At 39.9% G+C, this 27,662-nt stretch overlaps 2 protein-coding genes across 2 annotated transcripts; one reads left to right on the forward strand and one right to left on the reverse strand.

Moving 5' to 3' along the window:
- Positions 1-1,539: 1,539 nt before the first annotated feature.
- On the forward strand, positions 1,540-18,454 carry LOC110002792 (immunoglobulin lambda-1 light chain-like). Its single transcript, XM_065965019.1, has 4 exons — positions 1,540-1,657; positions 1,750-2,074; positions 16,950-16,984; positions 17,829-18,454. The coding sequence occupies exons 1-4, from the start codon at positions 1,618-1,620 to the stop codon at positions 18,155-18,157; spliced, it is 729 nt and encodes a 242-aa protein (XP_065821091.1). The 5' UTR covers positions 1,540-1,617; the 3' UTR covers positions 18,158-18,454.
- Positions 18,455-19,659: 1,205 nt separating this feature from the next.
- On the reverse strand, positions 19,660-21,940 carry LOC136183091 (immunoglobulin lambda-1 light chain-like). Its single transcript, XM_065965100.1, has 4 exons — positions 21,861-21,940; positions 21,443-21,772; positions 21,097-21,126; positions 19,660-20,242 (listed from the first exon to the last, which is right to left on the reverse strand). The coding sequence occupies exons 1-4, from the start codon at positions 21,898-21,900 to the stop codon at positions 19,914-19,916; spliced, it is 729 nt and encodes a 242-aa protein (XP_065821172.1). The 5' UTR covers positions 21,901-21,940; the 3' UTR covers positions 19,660-19,913.
- Positions 21,941-27,662: the final 5,722 nt, after the last annotated feature.

Here is a 27,662-nt window from a genome sequence, read left to right on the forward strand (position 1 = left end):
GAGATATATGATGAAACTATATTTTGCATAAATGCAACAATTAATTTCATACAATCATACTTAGTTTGATGTTGAATTATGAGTGGACAGGAAGGTGATTGTTTCACTTTTCTTACTTGTAGCCTGGTAGTCTATATTGCTTTTATTTCAATCCCAACCTTGTGGTAATTAGGATTATTTCACCGGCAAGAAGGCACAAGGGAAAGTTTTGTAGATGCGCTTTTAGTAGTCCATTTTAAGAACATTGTAGTTTCAACACGGTGGACCCACGTCATTAACCTCCGCCGGCCCGTCGCATTTAATGACATCGCCTAGTGGAAATGTGGTCGGATTGTCATAGCAGCGCCATCGCCTTTCCCTAAATCCTTTATGAATTCTCCTAACATCTTAATAATCCCCCGTACAGGAGCTCTCTTCTGTGCTCGCAGTGGAGCCCTGAGTCCAACGCTGGGGGGAATCCTCTGCACCGGCCGCCGAGGCAGAGTGAATCTGTCGCTCCTTAGATCGTCCACAAAACCCTCCACGCTGTCAAACTTTGCAGAGAGCCTCACCAGCTCATCTTTTAGAGCGTTGAAGTGCTTGTAGAGATCTCCCAGAGCATCTGACAGGGGCTGGATCCTTCACACAAGTAGAGATATGAAGGAAAGTACAAATGACTAAATTATTTTAAATGACTGCATGACCTGTCAAAGAGCTTTGGTACTTTGATTTTCCATAAGCTCACATTAAATTGGAACATTGTTTACTGGCAGAAGACAAAGAGAGCCAAGTCAAGTTGGCAACTTGAAAGTCAGGCCATGCTGTTAAGGAAGAACAGCCCCATCATCTGCAGGAAACATCAGGACAACAGACATAAAGCATGGTAGTCCCTTAAGAGAAGATGAAAGTTTATAAAGAGCACATTTTTGTCCAAAATCTCAGAAAAGACACCTACGAGTGAACAAGTGAAATATTTACTCACGTAAACATTTGGCGCAGAGTCTTTTTTTTAAAAGAAAGGTTCAATGACTTGGAGTTATATAAATCACACAAGTGAAGAGAAAAGAAAAGAAACCATCTTGTGATGTTTGTGTTTTAAAATCATGACAAACACTATCACCTCCAAATGAATGTGACATGAATATGATATTAGTGTGTACAGAGTTAAGGGAACTTTAATAGGATGCAGAAGAAGATCATGTTTGTGTCTCATTATGAGTTTCTGTTGATTTTTATGACTAATAACAGAAATAACAGGACAGATTTACAGCTCAGAAAAAAGATTATGAAACATTTTTAATCAGCTCAACTAACAGAGATGGACTTTATGTTTTATACATAAACTTTTGTTGGACCCTCAGGTTATTTACTAGATTCAAAGAAGATCATCAGAACTCCAAAGACAACAACAACATGATAAACAGGAACAAACAGACATAAATCCTGTCTGTTATTAATGAATGAAAACAGTGCTGAGTGTGTAAACTCCTCCTCCTCCTCCTCCTCTTCCTCTTCCTACTCCCCCTCCTCTCTTCTCCTCAGTGTCTTTATAAGCTTCAGTGTCTCTTCTCCTCACACTCCAACCCTGCTCACCTCTCAGCTGGACAGTAAGGGACGTTTACAGCACACACTGACAACATGCTGGGGACCCTGTGCACTCTCATCACTGCTCTAACATGTAAGGAGGCTGACTTACTGCAGCTTTGAGCTCATGTTGGATTCATCAGTCTGTGTGTTTCTCTTGACTCCATGTCATCTTGTTGTTTCCAGGTGTGAGTGCTGTGACGCTGGTGACACAGAAGCCTCCTGTTGTGACTCTGAGGAGAGGAGAGACAGCCACCATGGACTGTAACCTGGGGACTGTGACTAACAGTTATGCTCTTTGGTACAAACAGATTCCAGGAGGAGTTCCTCAGTTTATTCTGAGCAACTATCACGGCTGGAGCTCTCCAAGCTATGGCTCTGGTTTCTCCTCTCCAAAGTTCACATCCACTCATCAGTCACAAACAGATTATCGTTTGATCATCAGCACTGTGGAGGAGAGAGACTCAGCAGTTTATTACTGTCAGACATATGACAGCTCTGTTAATGAGTGGGTATCACAGTGATTTACACCGTGACAAAAACCTCCTCACTGAACACTTCTGCTTTTTGACTCTCTGACACGTTAACTAAAGCCCCCTGTAACTACCAACCAGTGTCCTCAGTGTATTCTTGATAGACCACTTTGATGTAAAAAAAAACAAAAAAACATTAACCATTTATTAACCATCAGTAAACATGAAGACATAACATATTTCATTGTTTTCAGACTCTTTTTCTTTCATTTTCATGACACTTCATTTTGAAAACCATGAAGCCACCATTCAAATAGTTTTCTGTTATATGCTGGAAAGGAGGCTCTAGCCGATTGTTGAGCCTCGGATACAGGAGGAACAATGGTGATTCTGTCCTGGTCGTGGGACAGTGGATCAGCTCTTTACCCTCGCAGATGTGTAATACCTATGTTGGTCCACAGCGCAAAACGTAGTAGTTTCACAATAAGGGCTTTAAAATTGTGACATGCCTACATTTTCTTTTGCCTATTGTTGAATTGTCTTTGTTGCATCCAGTGCATGCATGTGAATAAGAAGACAATTTATTAATTGCCAGTGGTTCATTTATTAACCGAGAGTAGACATGTGTCATTCATCAGGCATGACATGTTATAACTGCGCACTCTAGTGGTGCTGATCAGGATAAACATGCGCCTGCTACGGTGGCCTGTAGTAAACAAACAGAACGATCATTTAGCGAATGATCTACATCCTTACATTTTGCTTTTAGCTCTATCAGAAGCAAAAAAACACTTTGCAAAATCAACCTAAAACTATTCTGTCTTACTGTACTGCTAACATGTACATCATACAGCTTTGTAGAAACTTATGGACTTTTCAATAACATTTCCACATTTAACTTGTAACTATCACAGAATCATGACATTTCTGTTAAGTTTTCTCTTTTTCAAAATACTCAACAAAATGAAACACACATTTTACTGTCCCTTTTACTTCTTTTTTTTTTCTTTAGTTCATTTTACTGAACGTATTTTGGAGTTGGTCTGCAAATGCGTCCTGAGCGTGAGATGTAAGGGGTGTTACTGTAATTACTGAGGGGGTTCTCTGTCTGTGTGAAGTGGCCTTAGAGGGGATTTGTGATGAGGTCTCAGTGTGTATGACTCTGTCAGCTGTGGAGGGAACATTATCCAATGCAGAGTGGTCCGTGTTCTGGGGCTCGAAGTCCTCTGTATACGTGGCGGTGGTGGCTCTGCAACAGGAAGGATGTGGCGGCGATTTCTCCTGTATGTTGTTCCGTTGGACTGGATGATGTAGGAACGAGGCTCTTTGCTCACCATTTTCACGATTCCAAGTTAATTGTAGCCTTTGGGAGTCTGCATTCTGACAACTTGTCCTTCTGACAAAGGTCTGAGAGGGCGACTTGAAGTGTCATAGTGGCGCTTTAAAGTGAGCCTTTTGTTGAGAAGCTGGGCATTTATTTGCTGGGTATTTTTTGGGGTAGGCTGCAACAGTTTGGTGCTCACAGGAATAGCTGTACGTGTCTGACGTGACATCAGGCGTTCAGCTGGAGAACCAAGTGTAGGATCACGGGAGATGTTCCTGAGGTTTAGAAGGTTAAGAAACACATCAGAACCGTCTCTGTAAGATTGTTCCAGCAGTTGCTTGGCACTGCGGACAGCTCTCTCTGCGAGTCCGTTTGATTGAGGGTACTCAGGGCTGCTTGTGAGATGTTCAAAATCCCATTGTCTTGCAATATCCTTAAACTGCTGACTGGTGTATTGTCTAGCATTGTCAGAGAGCAGGGTGTGAGGTGTGCCATGCACTGAAAAGTGTCTTTTTAATTTTGTGATCACAGCTGATGACGTCATGTTGTGGATAAGGTCAATTTCAAACCAACCTGAATAAGAGTCGACCAGCACTTGGTAATGTTTACCATGCCAATCGAAAATGTCTGTTGCCACTGTGGACCATGGGAGGCTTGGAACTGGATGAAGCTTAAGAGGCTCCTTTTGCTGATGAGATCTGGTGCTGTTGCACACTGCACATGAAAGCAACTCTTCAGTGATGTGTTTTGACATTGTTGGCCAAAATATGACGCTTCTAGCTCTGTGTTTTGTTGCTTCAGCACCGGGGTGTCCTTTGTGCACAATGTTAATGTACTCTCTGTGCAGGGACTGGGGAATGACAGTTTTGTGTCCTTTTATGATGATTCCACCCTCGACTGTCAGCTCATCTCTGTAGGGGAAGAAGGGACGCACAGCAGGCAGGAGCTGGCTCTCTCTTGAGGGCCAACCTCACTGAATGCCTGCAGTGAGAGTCTGTAGCACCTCATCCTCCGCTGTGTGCTTTCTAAGTTCTTCCAGGCGGGCTGTGGAAATGTAACTAACAGACATCACTTCAAAAGTGTCATTTTCAGCAGGGCTCTGGGGAACTTTTGTAGTCGGGGCTCGTGAGAGGGTGTCTGCGAGGTACATGTGTTTACCTTTTTTGTCGACTAAGTTGATGTCATAGCTTTGCAAGTGTAGCATCATTCTTTGGAGATGGGCAGGGGCAGAGTTGATCGGCTTCTTTAGGATTGTCACCAAAGGTTGGTGGTCTGTTTCCACCGTTATGGGCTTACCATAAACATAGTCTCTGAACTTTGTGCAGGCAAACACGACAGCTAGCAGCTCCTCCTCAATTTGAGCATAACGAGTCTCTGTGTCCGTGAGGGTACGTGATGCAAAGGCAACGGGTTTGCCGTTTTGAAGGCATGCAGCTCCTAGTCCATAACAAGATGCATCGCATGTTAGTAACATCATAATATGACAGTACAGGTGGGCTTGACAGACACGACTTGAGACGTTCAAATGCTTCCTGATGCTGCTGGAACCAGCACAATGCAGTTTCTTTGTGAGTCAGTTTTCTCAGTGGTGAGGCAATGTCACTGAAGTTCGGGATGAACTTGCCAAGGTAGTTGACCATACCAAGGAAACGCTGTACTGAGGTGACGTCTGTGGGGACTGGCATGTCTGTGATGGCTGCAGTTTTAGCAGGGTCTGCTTTAAGTCCTCCACTTGTGAAGACGTGACCTACATAGCCAACGTGGTCCAGGTGAAATTTGCATTTTGCTGGATTAAGCCTGAGGTTTATTTCTTTTACTCTTTCAAGCACTCTCTTTAAGTTAGCATCATGCTCAGCTACATCACGGCCTCCGATGATGACGTCGTCGACGATAACTGAACATGGATAACCTGCTAACAGTTGTTCCATGAAACAATGAAATCATATAAATCACACAAACTGTATAGTATTATCTTTATGTATTGTTACATGTTATAGTTTATAATGTTGCTAATATGCATCGATCTGTTCCAATCGTTTTATTAAATTTGGTTGTAATGTAAGACATCCATGAAAATGTAACAGAAATCATTAGTTATTGCATAGGAGCTTAGTTTGATGTCTATGGTCTGATGTTAACCCGTTTTAAGAGCCGCAAACCGAACGTCCACTTCCTACGTTCGTTGTTGATAGCATCCATAGCTACCACCATAGCAACAGTAGAAAACGTAACAGTCCAACGATTTTCTAGCGAGACCTGAAAGAATCTTAGTAGAAACGAACAAACTAAAGATCATAAACATAAACTGAACGAAGATTATGAAGATACAATGTACATTTGTCGCCAGAAAGGTTATCAAAATGACACTTAAGCCTCAAACTATCTTAAAATATTGCATTGAGTCTCTTTCACATTTAACGCTCCTTGTAACTGCTCTACTCTAGAATGTGACATCCAATAAGTGTCCTAAATGTATTCTTAAAGGACAGAAACCTCGTCTCATTTATTACTACACATAAGAAGAAAAAACTTTAGTCAGTGTCTATGTTCATCTTTTCTGCATGTTGATATAAACAGTTGGACTGAAGTTAAGTTGGTTGAAGCTACTAAAACTATATTTTTATCCATGAAAAAATAGCTTTGATTGTAGTACAAAATGGAAAAGATACAAAACTAAACACATAGATTCATTCTTTATCTCTGGAAACATTGAAAACCAAGAGGAGCTTGTATTTAGAATATAAATCACACAAGTGAAGAGAAAAGAAAAGAAACCATCTTGTGATGTTTGTGTTTTAAAATCATGACAAACACTATCACCTCCAAATGAATGTGACATGAATATGATATTAGTGTGTACAGAGTTAAGGGAACTTTAATACGATGCAGAAGAAGATCATGTTTGTGTCTCATTATGAGTTTCTGTTGATTTTTATGACTAATAACAGAAGTAACAGGACAGATTTACAGCTCAGAAAAAAGATTATGAAACATTTTTAATCAGCTCAACTAACAGAGATGGACTTTATGTTTTATACATAAACTTTTGTTGGACCCTCAGGTTATTTACTAGATTCAAAGAAGATCATCAGAACTCCAAAGACAACAACAACATGACAAACAGGAACAAACAGACATAAATCCTGTCTGTTATTAATGAATGAAAACAGTGCCGAGTGTGTAAACTCCTCCTCCTCCTCCTCCTCCTCCTCCTCCTCCTCTTCCTCTTCCTCTTCCTCTTCCTCCTCCTCCTCCTCTCCTCAGTGTCTTTATAAGCTTCAGTGTCTCTTCTCCTCACACTCCAACCCTGCTCACCTCTCAGCTGGACAGTAAGGGACGTTTACAGCACACACTGACAACATGCTGGGGACCCTGTGCACTCTCATCACTGCTCTAACATGTAAGAGATTCTTCTCAGTCCTTTCACACACCATCATTTCACACACAAACCTTTCACTCATGTCTTTTTCTCTGTGTGTGTGTTACAGATGTTGATGCAGTGATAGTGCTGACCCAGACGCCTGCTGTCCACACAGTTTCTACAGGACAACAAGTTGTTCTTCAATGTAACATCCAGAGAGATGATAGTAATTATGTCTCCTGGTACAAACAGGTTCCTGGTGAAGCTCCTCAGTATGTTCTGAGATTTTACCACTCTCACAGCTCACCTGACTTTGGATCAGGATTCTCCTCAGACAGATTCAACTCTAAATCTTCATCAAACATAGATTATCAGTTCATCATAAAGAGAGCAGAGACAGGAGACTCTGCTCAGTATTTAGTATTTTGGATTTAAAGGAGGGCTCTGATTAGACACGACTCATGACTTAATCTTCCAACACCCCTTGCAACCAGCAGTCTTACTCTGAGTTGTGTTCGATTGAACTCCGCCGGCTGGTCCCGAGTTTCAGCCTCCGGCCAGCGGTTCTTTTCAGGCCCAGAGAGGTCCACGGGCCAGATTAGATGACTTGACACCTGGGTCTGAGTGTGCAGCTGGGATGGAGATTGTATGTCGGTTCAGCCGTCGTCTCAGAAGCTCCAAGAGGATCCAACAGGAAAAATATTAAAGAGTCTTTTGATACGTCAATTTCCAATTCAGATTAACCGGATGGCCATCTCGATGAATCCAAACTAAGGAATTGATGTTCAAAATTGAAGAGCAAAGACTTTAGAGAAGAAAGTTCAAAAGCCTTGCTTAAGCCAGAAAGAATTGATGTTTCCAAAAATTGTGCGTTGAAAATAACAGTTCGGCAGAGAGTCGTCTCTGTGTGTATGTATTTGTGTGTGTCTATATTTGTGGTAGTGAATATCAGGGGTTTGAACTGTGTTGTTCGGGAAGCAGTGAGGCACACATTAAGACACACGCACACACATAAAGACACACACGCACACTTACACACAAACACACACATAAATACTCATACACACACAAACACACACACACACATTAAGACACACACACACATAAAGACACACACACACACTTACACACAAACACACACATAAATACTCATACACACACAAACACACACACACACATTAAGACACACACACACATAAAGACACACACACACACTTACACACAAACACACACATAAATACTCATACACACACAAACACGCACATAAAGACACACACATAAAGACACAGACACACATCTTATTTTTTTTTCCTTTCTGTATAACTATCACAACTTATTTGTGAATTTATTTTCCTCTTACTATCAAATTTAATCTTTTTTTTATTACTATTATTATTATTATTTTCCTTTGCCACCACTTTATTATGACGTATTTATTGATTTATTTCCTCTCTCCCCCTTTATATTCATATCATATTCATCATCATGAATTCTCATCACAGCCACTCTCATTTTTCATGCATTTCTTTTAATTTTATTTATTTCTGTTTTCTTTCTCTTTCTCCATCCAGATGATTGTCTGTTTTTCTTTGGTTGCCTTGTTTTATTCAATATTTATGTATTTTCTGTTTCTCTTATAATTACTATCGCTATCACCCCGTGCCAACAAACCTTTGCTGTTTTTTTTGTTTCTTTTTACTATTATTATCATAATTACTACTGTCCACTCTTGTCTATCAAATATTGATATTATCTCTATTATTTACCATTATTTACTGTTATTATTATTATTATTTTCTCTTTCTTGCTTTATATATATTTATTTCTTTTTTATTATTATTATTATTTATTTAGTACTATCATCATTATTATCATTTTCCTCTCTTTCTGGTATTAGTGGTATGTTGAGGGGGGGGAAGAAGGCAAGAAAATGATAATTAAAATGATACACTAGCAAATCATAGTCAAACAATCTGGACGAATTACATTATTATTCTACAATTCTACAGTTCTACAATTCACTTAGCAGACGCTTTTATCCAAAGCGACGTTCATCAGAGAGTAAGTACAACACAAGCAAGGATCTAGAAAAAAGGGAACAATGTCAGTAAGAGCAAACGATCAGCTTTGAGTCCGATTGGACACACAGGTGCTGACAGGCATTGCACAGAGGCAAAGCACAACATTGACGGCAGTTCTTGAGAGCTCTAATCAGTATAGAAACCATCTTATAAGTCATCGTTATCAAACAAAAACAATCGTCACAACCATCATCATCATCAATGATATTGAAACCATCATCATTAAGTTAGTAGGTATTCATGAAAGAGCTGGGTCTTTAGCTTTTTCTTAAAGGTGCAGAGGGACTCTGCATATCGAATGGAGTTTGGAAGTTCATTCCACCACCGGGGGGCAACAGAGGAGAAGAGTCTAGTCAGAGACTTAGGACCCTGTTGTGAAGGTTGGATCAGACGCCTTTCATTGGCAGAGCGTAGTGGGTGGGAGGGAGTGTAGACCTAGATGACAGAGTTAAAGTAAGGAGGAGCCGTTTTTGTCGCTGTTTTGTAAGCGAGCAGCAGAGTTTTAAATTTGATGCGAGCAGTAACTGGGAGCCAGTGTAAGGAGATGAACAGCGGAGTGACATGTGCTCTTTTAGGAAGGTTGAAGACCAGTCGTGCTGCTGCATTTTGTATCATTTGCAGAGGTTTGATAGTGCATGTAGGAAGACCTGCCAGTAGAGAGTTGCAATAATCAATGCGTGATATCACAAGAGCCTGTACCAGGAGCTGTGTAGCGTGTTCTGACAGGTAAGGTCTGATCTTCCTGATGTTGTTCCGCCCTCGTTAAAGAGTCCCCTTACTCAACTAGACAGACAGATAACTCCTTCCACATTCCGTAGTCAATAAATGTTGATTTATTTGCGTGCCATCATTAGCCATTGACAGAATGCAAAATGGAGTAAAACTGTAATAAAGTAAAAAGAAACAATCAGTTATGATACACACGATCAATAAACATATCTGTGTAGTATAACATGCTTGTCAATGTCAATCAAATTAACAGTATGTGACTGAAAATATATCTGACCGAAAACTATCACCTAGCGAACAAGGTATACTGCAGAACACAAAAATCATGGTCTAACATAGCCATCTGCATAAAATGAAAGCATGGTTGTGAAAAGAAACATCTTAATCACACTTTACTCACAGACAATGATGATACAGTTCCTTCTTAGTCCAGGATGGATTTAGATCCTTCATAAGGCAAGTGTCCACAACATGCTCTTATCAATGAATGAGAAACCCAAAATGGCCTCCTAAAGTGAGCCATGAGGTCCAAAAAACTCAACAACAAATGTAACACCCCCTAGTGGCTGCAAGGTGACCTACAGCTCCTTGCTAAGGCCAGAACAGATGTTGTACAGTGCAAATCGATATGACCAGGCAATCGAGGCTACTTGAACCTTAAAAGTTAGCTGGTCATCAATTATGACACCCAGGTTCCAGGCAGACTTTGTGGGCATGAGTTTGGTTGTTCCAAGCTGGATATTGATCTGTGGTTGCATAGAGGGACTGGCTGAGATGACAAGGAGCTCAGTCTTTGAAAGATTGAGTTGAAGGTGCTGTTCATTCATCCATTTAGAGATATCAGCAAGGCATGATGAGATTCTTGCAGAGACTGTAACATCGTCTGGCGGGAATGACAGGAAGAGCTGGGTATCGTCAGCATAGCAGTGGTATGAGAAGCCATGAGAGCGGATTATTGAACCAAGTGAGCTTGTCTATATGGAGAAGAGAAGGGGACCAAGCACTGACCCTTGAGCTACCCCTGTGGATAAGCTGTGCATTTTGGACACTTCTCCCTTCCATGACACTCCCTTCCACTGACCCGCAGCTCTGGCAGCTCATAGCAATTCTGTTACTGACAGTAGTGCAGTTTCAGTAGAGTGGCCCTGCTTAAAGCCTGACTGATTTGGATCAAACAGATCGTTTCTGGACAGGAACTCAGAGACTTGCTTAAAGATTGTGCGCCAAGTATTTTTGACGGAAAGGGCAGAAGAGAAACCGGTCTGTAGTTTTCAACATGGGCAGTCAGAGAGGAGAATTAATCGAGTTAGGTGCTTTTGGTTGGTGCCTTTGGGCTGAGTTGGTCAGGCTCAGAAAACTGGTTACTGATGGTTGCAACCTTTTCACTAAAATACGAGGCAAACATGTCTGGTGTGAACAGATTGGAGGGTGGAGGAGGAGGTGGTTGAAGCAGTGAGTTAAAAGCAGAAAACATTTTTCTTGTATCTGTGGCATTGTTCTGATAATATGTTGTCTTGGCTGTTTTCAGGCTGGAGGAGAATGAGACAAGTCTTTGCTTATAGTCATTGAGGTCAGCGGACTGTTAGGATTTTTGCCATTTTCTCTCTGCTGACCTCAGCCCTGCTCTTTGCTCTCTTATGACTTCCGTGAGCCATGGGCTAGGGTGGATTTTGCGAGCGGGTTTGGACACCAGAGGGCAGAGCTTGTTCAGAGATGAGGCTAGTGTGGAGCAGAGTGTGTCTGTAGCCGCGTCTGTAGAGAGTTCGGTAAAGACCTTTTGGGCAGGCATGGCAGCCATTACCTCGTTAGACAGCTGAGCTGGTTTGAGCGATCGCATGTTTTGGTGGTATGACACCATTTGTGGGTGTGCCTGAGGGAGATTGTGAATTGAATAAAGAAGTGGTCTGATAGATGCTGAGGGGTGACAGTCAGGTTTGCTGTCGAGCAGTTCCGAGTCAGGATTAAATCAAGAGTGTTGCCAGCTTTGTGGGTAGGAGGAGTTGGAACCTGCGTGAGGTCAAATGAGGATAGGAGAGCAAGGAATTCTGTTGCCTGGGCTTTATCAGTGTGTATATTCATGTCTCCCATTACAATCAATGGTGTTCCATCATCAGGGATTTCTGAGAGTAGCATGTCCAGTTCCACAACAAAATCATCCAGATTACACCCTGGTGGGCGGTAAATGATAGCAATGTACATTTTAATAGGAGCAGTAACCAAGATTGTGTGATATTCAAATGAGGAGTTGTTGCTCAGTGGGAAGAGTTTATTGAATTTCCAGGTATTAGAAATGAGGATACCTGTACCACCTCCACGTCCAACAGAGCGGGGTGTGTGTGAGAACACTGTGTCAACAGAAAGAGCCGCTGGTGTGACTGTATTTTCTGGGCGGATCCAGGTTTCAGTAAGGGCAAGTGCCTGAATGTCTGACATTTCTGCAAGTGCTTGGATGAATTCAATTTAATTCACAGCAGATTGACAGTTCCAGAGGCCAAAGTAAATGAAGGGTGGGTAGAAGAGGCTTTCTTAAGCAGAGACAAGTTGTTAAGATTTCGTTGTCTATGACAGATGTGTCTTTTCCTGTTCCCATGAATGACAGAGATTTTTTTGTAGCACATTATTACTACAACATGATCTGCACTATTTATATTACTGTCATCAATACATAACCCAACAACACACTACACTGGAACACAATTGATATGGTCCATTACCCACTCACCCATTTTTTTTGTTTCGTTTTTGTTTTTGTTTTTTATTTATTTATTGTTTTTTATTTATTTTATCAATTCTTCATTTATTCTAGTTTTCTTCTTTCCCTTTATTTTGAATATGCTTTCTAGCCCCTCCTGGTGCCTCCATCCTCTCAGCGGTCCATCTCAACTTGAAGGTTAAAAAAGGATAGACTTCAGGACAACGATAAAAATAACAAATACAAATAAATACAAATACATAAAAAAAAAAAAAAACATTTGCAATGATACTGTGACTTAAAGAAATTAATCAGATGATACCTCCGAGCACCAACACAAACAGATCCCCTCCCATCAGGTCTGGGGGTTGTTCAAGTTTGGCGGGAGGGTAGAAGTAGGCAACCCTATCAATTGACCCCCTCCGCAGGGTCTGGGGGCAACTGAGACAGGGGCACCCCTGCATCACACAATGACTGAAGTAATAAAAATTATAATATATATATAGAAAGAAAGAGGGGAAGGAAAGGAGGAAAGGGGAAAGAACAAAAAGGAGGAAAAAATACATTAAAAAAAGAAAGAAAAGAAAAATGGAATTTAAGAAGGAAAAAAAATTAAAAAATAGGAAAAATAAAATAAAAATACAAGCATACACTTGAATTACACACACACCCACAAGCAGGGCCCTTCAACACCCTCAGCATACAAAATTGTTATTATTACTCCCTGCTTTTGTCTCTGTCTATGCTGTGCACTGTATCGTCGTGTCTCCCCTGTCTCCTACATACTATTGCTCTTGTCAAATCCCTCACTTATCTTATATTGTTCTGCATCACCAAATAAAATTAAAAAAGAGTCGTCTCTACGGCACAAACTTAAAAGAAATGTTTCGGACTGAAGTCCGAAGAGAAGCGAGCAAGAACCTGAAGCTCTTGAAAACTTTTCCAAACTAAAACTGGAGATCTGAGCTGAGTGTGAACTCTTGTCAGCTGGATGAGAAGAGGGGGGCCTGCTGGAGAAAAGGGGGGCCGCCCACGGGTTACTCCCATTCTGACCGGAGGACAATTGTTTAAATTAAACCGAGTTTACTCAATAAGATTAAGAATAAGAATCTAAACATCTATACGTCACCATACATTCATTTTGATATTATTTCTATCAGATCCACGTTGATGTAGGTTCACGTCATATGTTTAGACAAGCATTTCTATCAGATTCATGTAGAGATGAAAATCACACCACCTGGGAACATCCTCAGTTAATCCCAGCCTGTATGTGAACAAAACCATGTTATACAGTCAACATTCTTAATAAGACATATTAATAAAGTAGGAAAAGATATTGGTGTCTTGAAATAACACCTTCTATAGCTATATTAAAGAGTATGCTTTATAACGCGTCTAAATGTATAATTATGAAGGTTACGTATTCATGGATATTCTAACACTAGATGGCAATAGCACTCCACGTCAAATTCCTATTAAAACTATTATAACTCTTATTCCTATTCTGAACATCAGATTTTGAGTTTAAAAAGATGATTATAATACATTCAATGTGACAATTACAAATATCTAGATGAAGAAAGACATAAATTTTCATTTGATGCAGAATTGAACGCTGTGGTTTAATTCAGTTCTTCAGCAGTAGTTCAACAAATGGTCAATTTTTACAACTTTGCAGAGACTGGTTTTGGTCAGTTCATGTCTTTGGGGTCAATTCGTAGATAGCAGAGTGTTTTGTTTCCGCTTGGTTGTTTACTCCAGGCATTGTAAAAGTTTATAATATCCTGTCCTCCAGAGCCTGTCTGAGAGGGAGACTTAAATCATTGACCAGTTCCTTTGTTTCTTGGTAAAAAGTAATCCAGATGTTAATCCACAGTCCTGAGTCCTGCAGGAAGATAGTTTGTGAAACGTGGCTGCTAATATCGGCTACAGCAACATACAGCAATGTGTAACAAAAAAAGTTGAAGAACAAGGATGAGCAAAGAGATAAATTCTTTACCTCTGGAAACATAAAAAACAAGAGCAGCTTGCATTTTCTTGTTCCCAAAACCAATAAAGAAATCGGCAGACGAGCATTCAACTACAAAGCTCCCTCTGACTGGAACAATCTACCTGTAAACATCAGAACAATAAATTCACTACACATTTTTAAGAAATCACTGCTACTTTTTCTCACAAAACCATGTTGCTACTTCTAATGGTAATGTCTTCTTACCCCTCTAATATCTTGATTGCATATGTCACTATGTGCATCTACCTCTGATGACTTTGTGTGGGTGCTGTGGCTTTGCGGGAGGGATACGTGGGCGGATGGGTGTTTGAGAGCCTTTATGTTTATGTGTGTATTTTGTGCTTGACTGTCTGTATCACACTGTACTGTTGTGTTTTTGTTTTTGTGTTGGACTCCCTCGAAAACGAGATGGTTCATTTCAAGGGGCAATCCATCAAATAAACACAATTTCTCACTTCAGTCTTGTCTGAGTTAAGTAGCAAAAAATGTCTGGTCATCCAGGTCCTAACGTCCTTAAGGCACGTTTCTAGCTTACATAACTGACTGGTGCCATCGGGCTTCATTGATACGTAAAGTTGAGTATCATTTGCATAATAATGAAACTGTATGGAGTGTTTCCTCATAATATTTCCCAGAAGAAGCATATATAATGTGAAGAGAATTGGTCCAAGCACTGAACCTTGTGGCACTCCATGGCTAACTTTGGTGTGCACAGAGGACTTGTCATTAACATGTACAAACTGAGATCGGTCTGATGAGTAGGATTCAGTAGGATTCAGTCCCTGTAATTCCAAGAAAATGTTCTAGTCTGTGTAGTATGATTTGATGGTCAATTGTGTCAAAAACAGCACTAAGATCTTACAAGACGAGCAGAGAGAGAAGTCCCCTGTCTGAAGCTAGAAGTAAATCATTTGTAACTTTAACTAGTGCAGTCTCAGTGCTATGGTGGACCCTAAATCCTGACTGAAACTCCTCAAATAAACTGTTGTCATGGAGAAAGTCACACAGCTGATTAGCTACCACAAACAACATGACAAACAGGAACAAACAGACATAAATCCTGTCTGTTATTAATGAATGAAAACAGTGCTGAGTGTGTAAACTCCTCCTCCTCCTCCTGTTCCTCCTCCTCCTCTTCTCCTCTCCTCAGTGTCTTTATAAGCTTCAGTGTCTCTTCTCCTCACACTCCAACCCTGCTCACCTCTCAGCTGGACAGTAAGGGACGTTTACAGCACACACTGACAACATGCTGGGGACCCTGTGCACTCTCATCACTGCTCTAACATGTAAGGAGGCTGACTTACTGCAGCTTTGAGCTCATGTTGGATTCATCAGTCTGTGTGTTTCTCTTGACTCCATGTCATCTTGTTGTTTCCAGGTGTGAGTGCTGTGACGCTGGTGACACAGAAGCCTCCTGTTGTGACTCTGAGGAGAGGAGAGACAGCCACCATGGACTGTAACCTGGGGACTGTGACTGGTAGTGCTGCTAGTTGGTACAAACAGATTCCAGGAGGAGTTCCTCAGTTTATTCTGAGCAACTATCACTCTATAGCAATCTATGGCTCTGGTTTCTCCTCTCCAAAGTTCACATCCACTCATCAGTCACAAACAGATTATCGTTTGATCATCAGCACTGTGGAGGAGAGAGACTCAGCAGTTTATTACTGTAGCACATGGGACAGCTCTGTCAATGAGTACGTATCACAGTGATTTACACCGTGACAAAAACCTCCTCACTGAACACTTCTGCTTTTTGTCACTGCACTTAACTTTGACCACAATGAAGCCACAAAAGAAATTCAACACTATTAATATTACAGTGCATACATTTCAATACACTATTATTCATCTTGTGTGATTTTTTGAATGTTGGTTAAATATTCTCTGGTTAAAGAATTATCATGTTGTGTCTCCTGTTCTTTGAGTCAGCTCTTGTCTCACACGTTCATCAACAGGTCCAGAACTGATGCACAAACACAACATGTCTACATTCCCTGAGCAGATAGATTCAAAGGAACACTTGCTGTGTTTTTCTTAACTTCTCAAATGTGCTTCTCTTATCTGACAAACAAACTGTTTGTCTGTAACCTTGTACAAACAAACATAATATGCCTTGATTAAAATATAATACCATTTAGTGATCTTAGATTGAGCCTGAGCAGACTCAACATACCATTTTATGAAATCGCACTTTACCTTTATCCAGGAAGACAGATGGAAACTACTGGCAATGTAGAGTCACCAATTGACCTAATGAGCATGTCTGGACTGTGGGAGGAATCCAGAGTACCTGGAGAGAGCCCACGCATGCACGGGAGCAAACTCCAAACAGAGAGGCCCTGTCCAACATACAATTCAGACTTGAAAAGCTTCTGTTTTTAGGTTATGAATTTCACAGCAACAAAATTGATTCAATATCAACGACCACCTCTTCATAGAACTCTATTCACATTTACATCGTGTTATAAAGGTTTCTTTTTGGTACAATCATGAAGAAACTTGAACAAAATAAGAAAGGATACTAAACAAAGTGTTCTTCAGGGTGAAAAGAGTTTGATAAAAGTCCATCAGTGTTGTAATGTGAGCAGACTGATGAAAGAATGACATGTTGACAGTGAAAGTTGCTCTCAACAGGATGTTTCAGTTCCACTCCCCTCATTAGTGAGAGTCAGGAGGTTTTTGTACAGCCATGTATACAAACTGAATCACTGTGGTATTCGGACAAGGCACCAAGCTGATTGTGACGAGTAAGTACTTTGAAACTCATCATGAAATGAGAGAGATTTGATCATTCTTATTCAAACTGATCAGTAATCATCATTTGTTATTTAACTCATTGTTCAGATATATTTTTGTGTGAACAACACACATTTATATTTAGTTCTCTTTCTGACACCAGACTATGTCTTGGAATGAAACGGAAAGCTTTCAAAAAGGTTTCAACATTTGTATGAAATAGTTTCTGTCAATTCTGAAGTATGTTGATGTTTGAGGAATGTTGAACAGTTCAGATCAAATTACAGAATGTGACAATTCATGTCCAAATATAAACGGCATGTTTGATCCTTTCTAAACCTTTGTTGAATCATCTCTAAAATGTTTCTTACAATGTGATATGAAGATTTCAAACTTCTAAACTTCTCGTGTTTCAAATGTTTAAAGTTTTTGATGAGTTAGTTTTTTCAATTAAAAACATGCTCTGGATTATTTCCTCATTTCTAAGTGTTAGATAGTTGGTTAGAAAAAAGAATTGAATTGTTATTTCAGGACAGTTGTTTCATATTTCACATAGTATTTTTCACGGCACACAAAGTGTCTTTATGATATTGTTACTGTCATAAAAAATGATCCTGGTTGATGAATGACTCATCATTTTGATCATCATTTCATGATGTTTTTACATGTGATGACAACATTCTTTACTGCAGCCTGTTTGTCAAACTGTGAACAAAACTAATGAGTTGATGGTCTCTGTCATACTTTGTATTGAATGACTTCACTTGTACTCATGTGTTCAATGTCCTGTGTGTGTGCGTGTGTGTGTGTGTGTGTGTGTGTGTGTGTGTGTGTGTGTGTGTGTGTGTGTTTCAGGCTCCAGCCTCTCTCCTCCTGTCCTCACAGTCTTCCCTCCGTCCAGTGCTGAGCTCCAGTCCAACAAAGCCTCTCTGGTCTGTCTGTCCACTCAGTCTGTGCCTTTTGCAGATGTGAGCTGGTCTGCTGCTGGGAGTCCAGTGAGCAGTGGGATCTCTACCAGCACGGCCGTTCAGCAACCAGACCAGACTTTCCAAATCAGCAGCTATCTGTCCATCCAGACATCAGACTGGAACATGGACAAGGTCTACACATGTCGAGTGTCTTTGGGCTCCCAGACTTCAGAGAAAACCATCAACAAGTCCCACTGTTCCACTGAAGACCAGTAGAGGAGCAGAGGGACCATTTCTAATCTGCTTCTTGACTCTTTGTGCTGTTTGCTCATTACAAGGTTCACATCTTACAGTATATGTCTGCATGCTTGTAATACATGTTGTGTCTAGCTGTCCATTAAACCTTCTCAAGTGTTAAGTTCCTCTGGGCTCCCACACCTCAGAGAAGAATTTGACCAAAGACGATGAATAGATTGATCAGCATTGTTTTATGCATAACTGTTGGTGTGAACACAGCTTTGCTTTATTGTGCATGGATTATTTGAAATAAAAGCATTCTTAATTAGATACAAATCTGTTGAGTTTATTTTGTCTTAGGTAAAATGTTTGTATGTATATACTCAAAACAATCAGGAAAATACACACATACAAATCAATAGGGCAGGTGCAGAGTCGACCCAAAAAAATCACTGAAGACAAATCAGACCATCTGATGAGGAGTATAGTCGTGATCAAAATGTCACACTGGTGAAATACATTTCTGGTATATTTAACCCCTGCAGTGCACAAGACGCTTTGTCTTTGTCTTTTGTATAAACTTATAGCTGATACAAAAACCTCTAAATCAATCAAATATGAATCTTAAGATAATTGACTGCACTTTAACTGACTCTTTTCAAACATGCACACATAAATGCATCAAGAGTTGTCTCCCCCTTGTGGTTGAAGTCAAGCCTTAGAGTTTTTTTCTTCCATATGTTATGTTTAAGAAAACCAATCTGTAAGTGATGACAGAATGTGATGTATTGAAGTACTTGTCATCCACTTACTGTTTGTCTGTGCATTATTTTTAACCCTTTAAAAGGAAACAATTATCTTTGCACAAGTATCTATGTTTCTGGATTTCATTTGTCAGAATCTACTTCAAGGCAGGTCCTGCAAAAAAGATTAAGCTATGATTAAATATACACAGCCTTATGGTGCCTTATAATCAGCATCAGTATGGTGCAGTCACTCAAAACTAAATCTTTAAAGGATTTAAATATGTAAATATGATCAAAATTATTATTATTATTTTTACATTTTAACCGATCCTACAAGTTTCTACATTTAAGGACATTGTTAAGGTATTTGTCTGATTAACCAATTGATCACAAATGAAACATCAGTGTATTTCAGGTCAGAGACAGTTTTACAGTGAGCTGACCTTTGACCTCTTCATTTGCATGCAGCTATGAATAAGGAGAGGAGGCCTGCAGGTGCATCCTGAGGAGGAGGAGAGGGAGGAGCAGAGAGGTGATGCTTCACTAATGGAGGATGAAATCTCAGTTTCATTTGTTCATTTTATCTGATTATTCTAATAACACTTCCTATGCAAGAAACTAAAACGAGGCAAATATACAATAAACTAAAAAAGCTCTTTGTTGATGCACAGGTTGACCTATTTAAAATAGAAATATCTTCAAATACTGTTTTATTATTTAAAGACTGAATCAATGAAATGTTTTTGTGTTGATTAATAACCTGTTGGTAAGACAAACATCAGTAATGAGGAAATAAACAGTTCAACCATTTTTTATTTTTTTTGTTATTTTTATTCATGAGTTCAATTAAAGAAAATTCTTCATTAATCACATTTTGTATTGCATAATAAATGAATCTGTAGCAAGTTGCAAAGCTGATCCATCACCTCCACCTAGAGGCCACAACATGTATTACAAGCATGCAGACATATACTGTAAGATGTGAACCTTGTAATGAGCAAACAGCACAAAGAGTCAAGAAGCAGATTAGAAATGGTCCCTCTGCTCCTCTACTGGTCTTCAGTGGAACAGTGGGACTTGTTGAAGGTTTTCTCTGAAGTCTGGGAGCCCAAAGACACTCGACATGTGTAGACCTTGTCCATGTTCCAGTCTGACGTCTGGATGGACAGATAGCTGCTGATTTGGAAAGTCTGGTCTGGTTGCTGAACGGCCGTGCTGGTAGAGATCCCACTGCTCACTGGACTCCCAGCAGCAGACCAGCTCACATCTGCAAAAGGCACAGACTGAGAGGACAGACAGACCAGAGAGGCTTTGTTGGACTGGAGCTCAGCACTGGACGGAGGGAAGACTGTGAGGACAGGAGGAGAGAGGCTGGAGCCTGAAACACACACACACACACACACACACACACACACACACACACACACACACACACACACACACACACACACACACAGGACATTGAACACATGAGTACAAGTGAAGTCATTCAATACAAAGTATGACAGAGACCATCAACTCATTAGTTTTGTTCAGAGTTTGACAAACAGGCTGCAGTAAAGAATGTTGTCATCACATGTAAAAACATCATGAAATGATGATCAAAATGATGAGTCATTCATCAATCAGGATCATTTGTTATGACAGTAACAATATCATAAAGACACTTTGTGTGCCGTGAAAAATACTTTGTGAAATATGAAACAACTGTCCTGAAATAACAATTCAATTCTTTTTTCTAACCAACTATCTAACACTTAGAAATGAGGAAATAATCCAGAGCATGTTTTTAATTGAAAAAACTAACTCATCAAAAACTTTAAACATTTGAAACACGAGAAGTTTAGAAGTTTGAATTCTTCATATCACATTGTAAGAAACATTTTAGAGATGATTCAACAAAGGTTTAGAAAGGATCAAACATGCCGTTTATATTTGGACATGAATTGTCACATTTTGTAATTTGATCTGAACTGTTCAACATTCCTCAAACATCAACATACTTCAGAATTGACAGAAACTATTTCATACAAATGTTGAAACCTTTTTGAAAGCTTTCCGTTTCATTCCAAGACATAGTCTGGTGTCAGAAAGAGAACTAAATATAAATGTGTGTTGTTCACACAAAAATATATCTGAACAATGAGTTAAATAACAAATGATGATTACTGATCAGTTTGAATAAGAATGATCAAATCTCTCTCATTTCATGATGAGTTTCAAAGTACTTACTCGTCACAATCAGCTTGGTGCCTTGTCCGAATACCACAGTGATTCAGTTTGTATACATGGCTGTACAAAAACCTCCTGACTCTCACTAATGAGGGGAGTGGAACTGAAACATCCTGTTGAGAGCAACTTTCACTGTCAACATGTCATTCTTTCATCAGTCTGCTCACATTACAACAACACTGATGGACTTTTATCAAACTCTTTTCACCCTGAAGAACACTTTGTTTAGTATCATTTCTTATTTTGTTCAAGTTATTCTGCTTTTCTTGGATTGACTTAGTCAACATCTCATGTATGCAGCAGTCAGTCTGTCACTGAGGTTTTTGTCACAGTGTGAATCACTGTGATACAGCTTGAGAAGCAGAGTCGTCCCATGTCTGACAGAAATACTGAGCAGAGTCTCCTGTCTCTGCTCTCTTTATGATGAACTGATAATCTATGTTTGATGAAGATTTAGAGTTGAATCTGTCTGAGGAGAATCCTGATCCAAAGCTAAGTGAACTGTCAGAGTGGTGAAATCTCAGAACATACTGAGGAGCTTCACCAGGAACCTGTTTGTACCAGGAGACATAATTACTATCATATCTCTGGATGTTACATTGAAGATCAACTTGTTGTCCTGTAGAAACTGTGTGGACAGCAGGCGTCTGGGTCAACACTATCACTGCATCAACATCTGTAACACACACACAGAGAAAAAGACATGAGAGAAAGGTTTGTGTGTGAAATGATGGTGTGTGAAAGGACTGAGAAGAATCTCTTACATGTTAGAGCAGTGATGAGAGTGCACAGGGTCCCCAGCATGTTGTCAGTGTGTGCTGTAAACGTCCCTTACTGTCCAGCTGAGAGGTGAGCAGGGTTGGAGTGTGAGGAGAAGAGACACTGAAGCTTATAAAGACACTGAGGAGAGGAAGAAGAGGAGGAGGAGGAGGAGAGGAGAGGAGAGGAGGAGGAGGAGGAGGAGGAGGAGGAGTTTACACACTCAGCACTGTTTTTCTTCATTAATTAAACACATCATGCAGATTTCTAACATCATTTTGGATCATCTCTAAAATCCTTTTTCATGTTGTTTACAAACCAACATGTTTTCACTTTTTTACTAAAAAAGTTTGCTGATGTCCTGATTCCGTCTTTTCATTTGGATTAATAATTAATAATGAAAAATGTTTAATTCTTTGACCTTAATTGTTAAATTTGACTTTTTCTTTTTTTCTTTTTGATGTCATTGTGTTAACAGACTCACACTAAAAGAAACACAGTCTATACTATAAAACAGAAAACTATTTGAATGGTGGCTTCATGGTTTTCAAAATGACATGAAAAAATGAAAAATGAAAATTAAAGAAAAAGAGTCTGAAAACACTGAAATATGTTATGTCTTCATGTTTACTGATGATAAATAAATGGTGAGTGTTTTCTTTTTAAATCAAAGTGGTCTATCAAGAATACACTGAGGACACTGGTTGGTAGTTACAGGGGGCTTTAGTTAATGTGTCAGAGAGTCAAAAAGCAGAAGTGTTCAGTGAGGAGGTTTTTGTCACGGTGTAAATCACTGTGATACCCACTCATCAACAGAGCTGTCATATGTCTGACAGTAATAAACTGCTGAGTCTCTCTCCTCCACAGTGCTGATGATCAAACGATAATCTGATTGTGACTGATGAGTGGATGTGAACTTTGGAGAGGAGAAACCAGAGCCATAGCTTGGAGAGCTGCTGTGATAGTTCCAGAGAATAAACTGAGGAACTCCTCCTGGAATCTGTTTGTACCAACGAACAGCATCGTTAGTCACAGTCCCCAGGTTACAGTCCATGGTGGCTGTCTCTCCTCTCCTCAGAGTCACAACAGGAGGCTTCTGTGTCACCAGCGTCACAGCACTCACACCTGGAAACAACAAGATGACATGGAGTCAAGAGAAACACACAGACTGATGAATCCAACATGAGCTCAAAGCTGCAGTAAGTCAGCCTCCTTACATGTTAGAGCAGTGATGAGAGTGCACAGGGTCCCCAGCATGTTGTCAGTGTGTGCTGTAAACGTCCCTTACTGTCCAGCTGAGAGGTGAGCAGGGTTGGAGTGTGAGGAGAAGAGACACTGAAGCTTATAAAGACACTGAGGAGGAGGAAGAGGAGAGGAGGAGGAGGAGGAGGAGGAGGAGGAGTTTACACACTCAGCACTGTTTTCATTCATTAATAACAGACAGGATTTATGTCTGTTTGTTCCTGTTTGTCATGTTGTTGTTCCTGTTGTCTTTAGAGGCCTCCTCATGTCTTTGAGATCAGTGTTCATAATCTAATGAAGAAATAAAGTCTACATGATTTGAAGTGTAATGTGTTCTCACACTTGTGTATTTGAGTTTGTGCAGTAAACAGGTTGAGTATAAAGAATGTTTCTGATTGAACATTTCTCAGGTTATCTCACTTTCGTCACACTTCTCATGAAATGTTCTCTCTCTAAGAAATCATCTTCTGTTATTATATTGACTCTTGAGATTGTAAACACATCATTCCTGTGATTCTGTGACATGTTTCCAACATCATGAAGTTTGTCTCTTCTTCTTCTCTTTCTAAAGTGAACTTTGACACACTTTTCTGTTTCCAGACAAACATTTGGCCTGAGGCTGAAGGATGAATCAAACAGAATCAGGATTTCATCAGTCTAATCAAACAATGTGAAATCTCTCCTCTGAGCTATAAACTGCCTCATTCATTTTGTAGTCGTTATAGTTCAAATTATTTTGATTAACTTGATAAATTTAAAGAAAACAATCATATGAAGGTTTTTTTTCTTTCTTATTTCCTTGTGTGCTTTATATTCTAAATGCAAGCTGCTCTTGTTTTTTTATGTTTCCAGAGGTAAAGAATTCATCTCTTTGCTCGTCCTTGTTCTTCACTTTGTTTGGCACAAATTGCTGTATGTTGTAAATGAGAAAAAGAAAAAGGGCATGAAACAAATACTGACATTTGTGGTTTCTTTATGTTTGTTAATGAGATACATTTATTAGTTTTTTTCCATCTAAATGGCATTTTTAGAATATATTGAGGACACTGTTTGATAGTAATGATACATTGTGTGTAGTGTATTTACAGTGAACATTATTCAATGTGAAAGAGAGTCAAAAAGCAGAAGTAGTTAGTGAGGAGGTTTTTGTCACTGTGTAAATCACTGTGATACATTCTCCTTAGCAGAGTTATCCCATGTGCGACAAAAATAAACAGCAGAGTCTCCTGACTCTGCTCTCTTTATGATGAACTGATAATCTATGTTTGATGAAGATTTAGAGTTGAATCTGTCTGAGGAGAATCCTGATCCAAAGTCAGGTGAGCTGTGAGAGTGGTAAAATCTCAGAACATACAGAGGAGCTTCACCAGGAACCTGTTTGTACCAGGAGACATAATATCCATCATCTCTCTGGATGTTACATTGAAGAACAACTTGTTGTCCTGTAGAAACTGTGTGGACAGCAGGCGTCTGGGTCAGCACTATCACTGCATCAACATCTGTAACACACACACAGAGAAAAAGACATGAGTGAAAGGTTTGTGTGTGAAATGATGGTGTGTGAAAGGACTGAGAAGAATCTCTTACATGTTAGAGCAGTGATGAGAGTGCACAGGGTCCCCAGCATGTTGTCAGTGTGTGCTGTAAACGTCCCTTACTGTCCAGCTGAGAGGTGAGCAGGGTTGGAGTGTGAGGAGAAGAGACACTGAAGCTTATAAAGACACTGAGGAGAGGAGGAGGAGGAGGAGGAGGAAGAGGAGGAGGAGGAGGAGGAGTTTACACACTCAGCACTGTTTTCATTCATTAATAACAGACAGGATTTATGTCTGTTTGTTCCTGTTTGTCATGTTGTTGTTGTCTTTGGAGTTCTGATGATCTTCTTTGAATCTAGTAAATAACCTGAGGGTCCAACAAAAGTTTATGTATAAAACATAAAGTCCATCTCTGTTAGTTGACCTGATTAAAAATGTTTCATAATCTTTTTTATGAGCTGTAAATCTGTCCTGTTATTTCTGTTATTAGTCATAAAAATCAACAGAAACTCATAATGAGACACAAACATGATCTTCTTCTGCATCGTATTAAAGTTCCCTTAACTCTGTACACACTAATATCATATTCATGTCACATTCATTTGGAGGTGATAGTGTTTGTCATGATTTTAAAACACAAACATCACAAGATGGTTTCTTTTCTTTTCTCTTCACTTGTGTGATTTATATTCTAAATACAAGCTCCTCTTGGTTTTCAATGTTTCCAGAGATAAAGAATGAATCTGTGTGTTTCTCTTTATTTATCAATCAGTGGGGTATTTCTTATAGTGGGGCACTGAGCTCAGTCCAACTGTTTATATCAACATGCAGAAAAGATGAACATCGACACTGACTAAAGATTTTTCTTCTTATGTGTAGTAATAAATGAGATGAGGTTTCTGTTCTTTAAGAATACATTTAGGACACTTATTGGATGTCACATTCTAGAGTAGAGCAGTTACAAGGAGCGTTAAATGTGTCAGAGAGTCAAAAAGCAGAAGTGTTCAGTGAGGAGGTTTTTGTCACGGTGTAAATCACTGTGATACGATCTCACTGACAGAGCTGTCCCATGTCTGACAGTAATAAACTGCTGAGTCTCTCTCCTCCACAGTGCTGATGATCAAACGATAATCTGATTGTGACTGATGAGTGGATGTGAACTTTGGAGAGGAGAAACCAGAGCCATAGCTTGGAGAGCTGCTGTGATAGTTCCTCAGAATAAACTGAGGAACTCCTCCTGGAATCTGTTTGTACCAACGAGCAGCCCTGTTAGTCACAGTTCCCAGGTTACAGTCCATGGTGGCTGTCTCTCCTCTCCTCAGAGTCACAACAGGAGGCTTCTGTGTCACCAGCGTCACAGCACTCACACCTGGAAACAACAAGATGACATGGAGTCAAGAGAAACACACAGACTGATGAATCCAACATGAGCTCAAAGCTGCAGTAAGTCAGCCTCCTTACATGTTAGAGCAGTGATGAGAGTGCACAGGGTCCCCAGCATGTTGTCAGTGTGTGCTGAGAATGGCCTTGGAACTTGGAAAGTGAGCTCACTGCTGACAGATTAGAGGCTTTGGAGGATGAGGAGAGGAGGAGCTGGAGGAGCCATTTAATACAGCACAGAGACTGAGAGTGAGTGACAGGAGGAGGAGCTTTGATTCAATCTAACTGTTTTTTTTTCTGCCTCACTACAAAACTCAAATATATACAGTGTATTACTGCCAAGTTTACAATGAGAGTGAATCTGTATTGTCTCTTATAAATGTTTATGTTCTTTATTTAAAGGTAGTTTGCCAATATATCTCTGAATCACTTGTGACATGTTAACATGTGTGGCCTGTAAATATGTACAATATTAAAAACTCAAACTTTTGAATTATTATTATTAAAACATCAGCATGTTTCCAGTCAAGCATAAAGTAACAGAAAGGTCCTCAACCCCTAATTTACATGAGGTCAAATGAGGACACGAGGCTTGCAGGTGCATCCTGTAGATGAGAGAGGGAGACGTTACAGAATGATGACTCACTTCTGCTGAAGTCAAGACTTGCAAATCATGTGTGTGTGTGTGTGTGTGTGTGTGTGTGTGTGTGTGTGTGTGTGTGTGTGTGTGTGTGTGTGTGTGTGTGTGTGTGTGTGTGTGTGTGTTTTAAACCAAGTTTTACAGAATATAAAGAATAAAGTCAGACAGAAAAACAAACAAAAAAAAAAAACAGGGCTTACATTGCAGGACATTATGCTACATTGCATCACTAGCACAATATTTCTTAAGACAAACGTTTAAGAGGTAAGCGGTGAGCAGTAAAATCAGTTATTGTCCGGGAACTCTGTCCAGTCGGGTAAGATAATCAAAAAAAGGCTGCCAGATGCTGAAAAATTTGGTAAGATTGCCCATCATGCCATACCAGATTTTCTCCATGTGCAGTACACAGGTGAGGTCAGTTAGCCAGGTCTTGAACTGGGGCACAGTGTCAGACTTCCAGAGATTTAATATCACCCTCTTAGCAATTACCATACCGTACATAATACTGCTCTGCACAGAGAGACCTTGATTATTTAAAGATGGAGAATACCCAAATAACACTATCTTAGAATGCTCTGTTTGAACACACAGCCACACATTACAGAAAACCAGTTGAATATCTCACACCAAAATGTATACAGCCTTTGACATGTCCAAAAAAGGTGGGACAGGGAGCCCTCAGCAGATTTACAGCGATCACACAAAGAAGAGATTGTGGGAAAAATCCTATGCAGTTTAGATTTAGAATAATGGAGCCTGTGTATTACTTTAAATTAAATTAACTGGTGCGAGCATTAATGGAACATGATTGGATTCTGCTAAGGCTCTCCTCCCACACGTCATCATCAATCTGTATCCCCAGACCCTCCTTCCAGGCACTTTTCAGGTGGAGAGTGGCAGAATTTACTTGTTCAGAAACTAAATTTCTTGAATTGGGTGGGATCAGCAATAGCTTGTAAATCCTTTTTTCTTTAGAGAAAGACTCAAAGTTAGGCACACACTGATGTACATAG

The sequence above is a fragment of the Labrus bergylta genome, chromosome 16 (genome assembly GCF_963930695.1).
Source record: "Labrus bergylta chromosome 16, fLabBer1.1, whole genome shotgun sequence".
Lineage (NCBI taxonomy): Eukaryota > Metazoa > Chordata > Actinopteri > Labriformes > Labridae > Labrus > Labrus bergylta.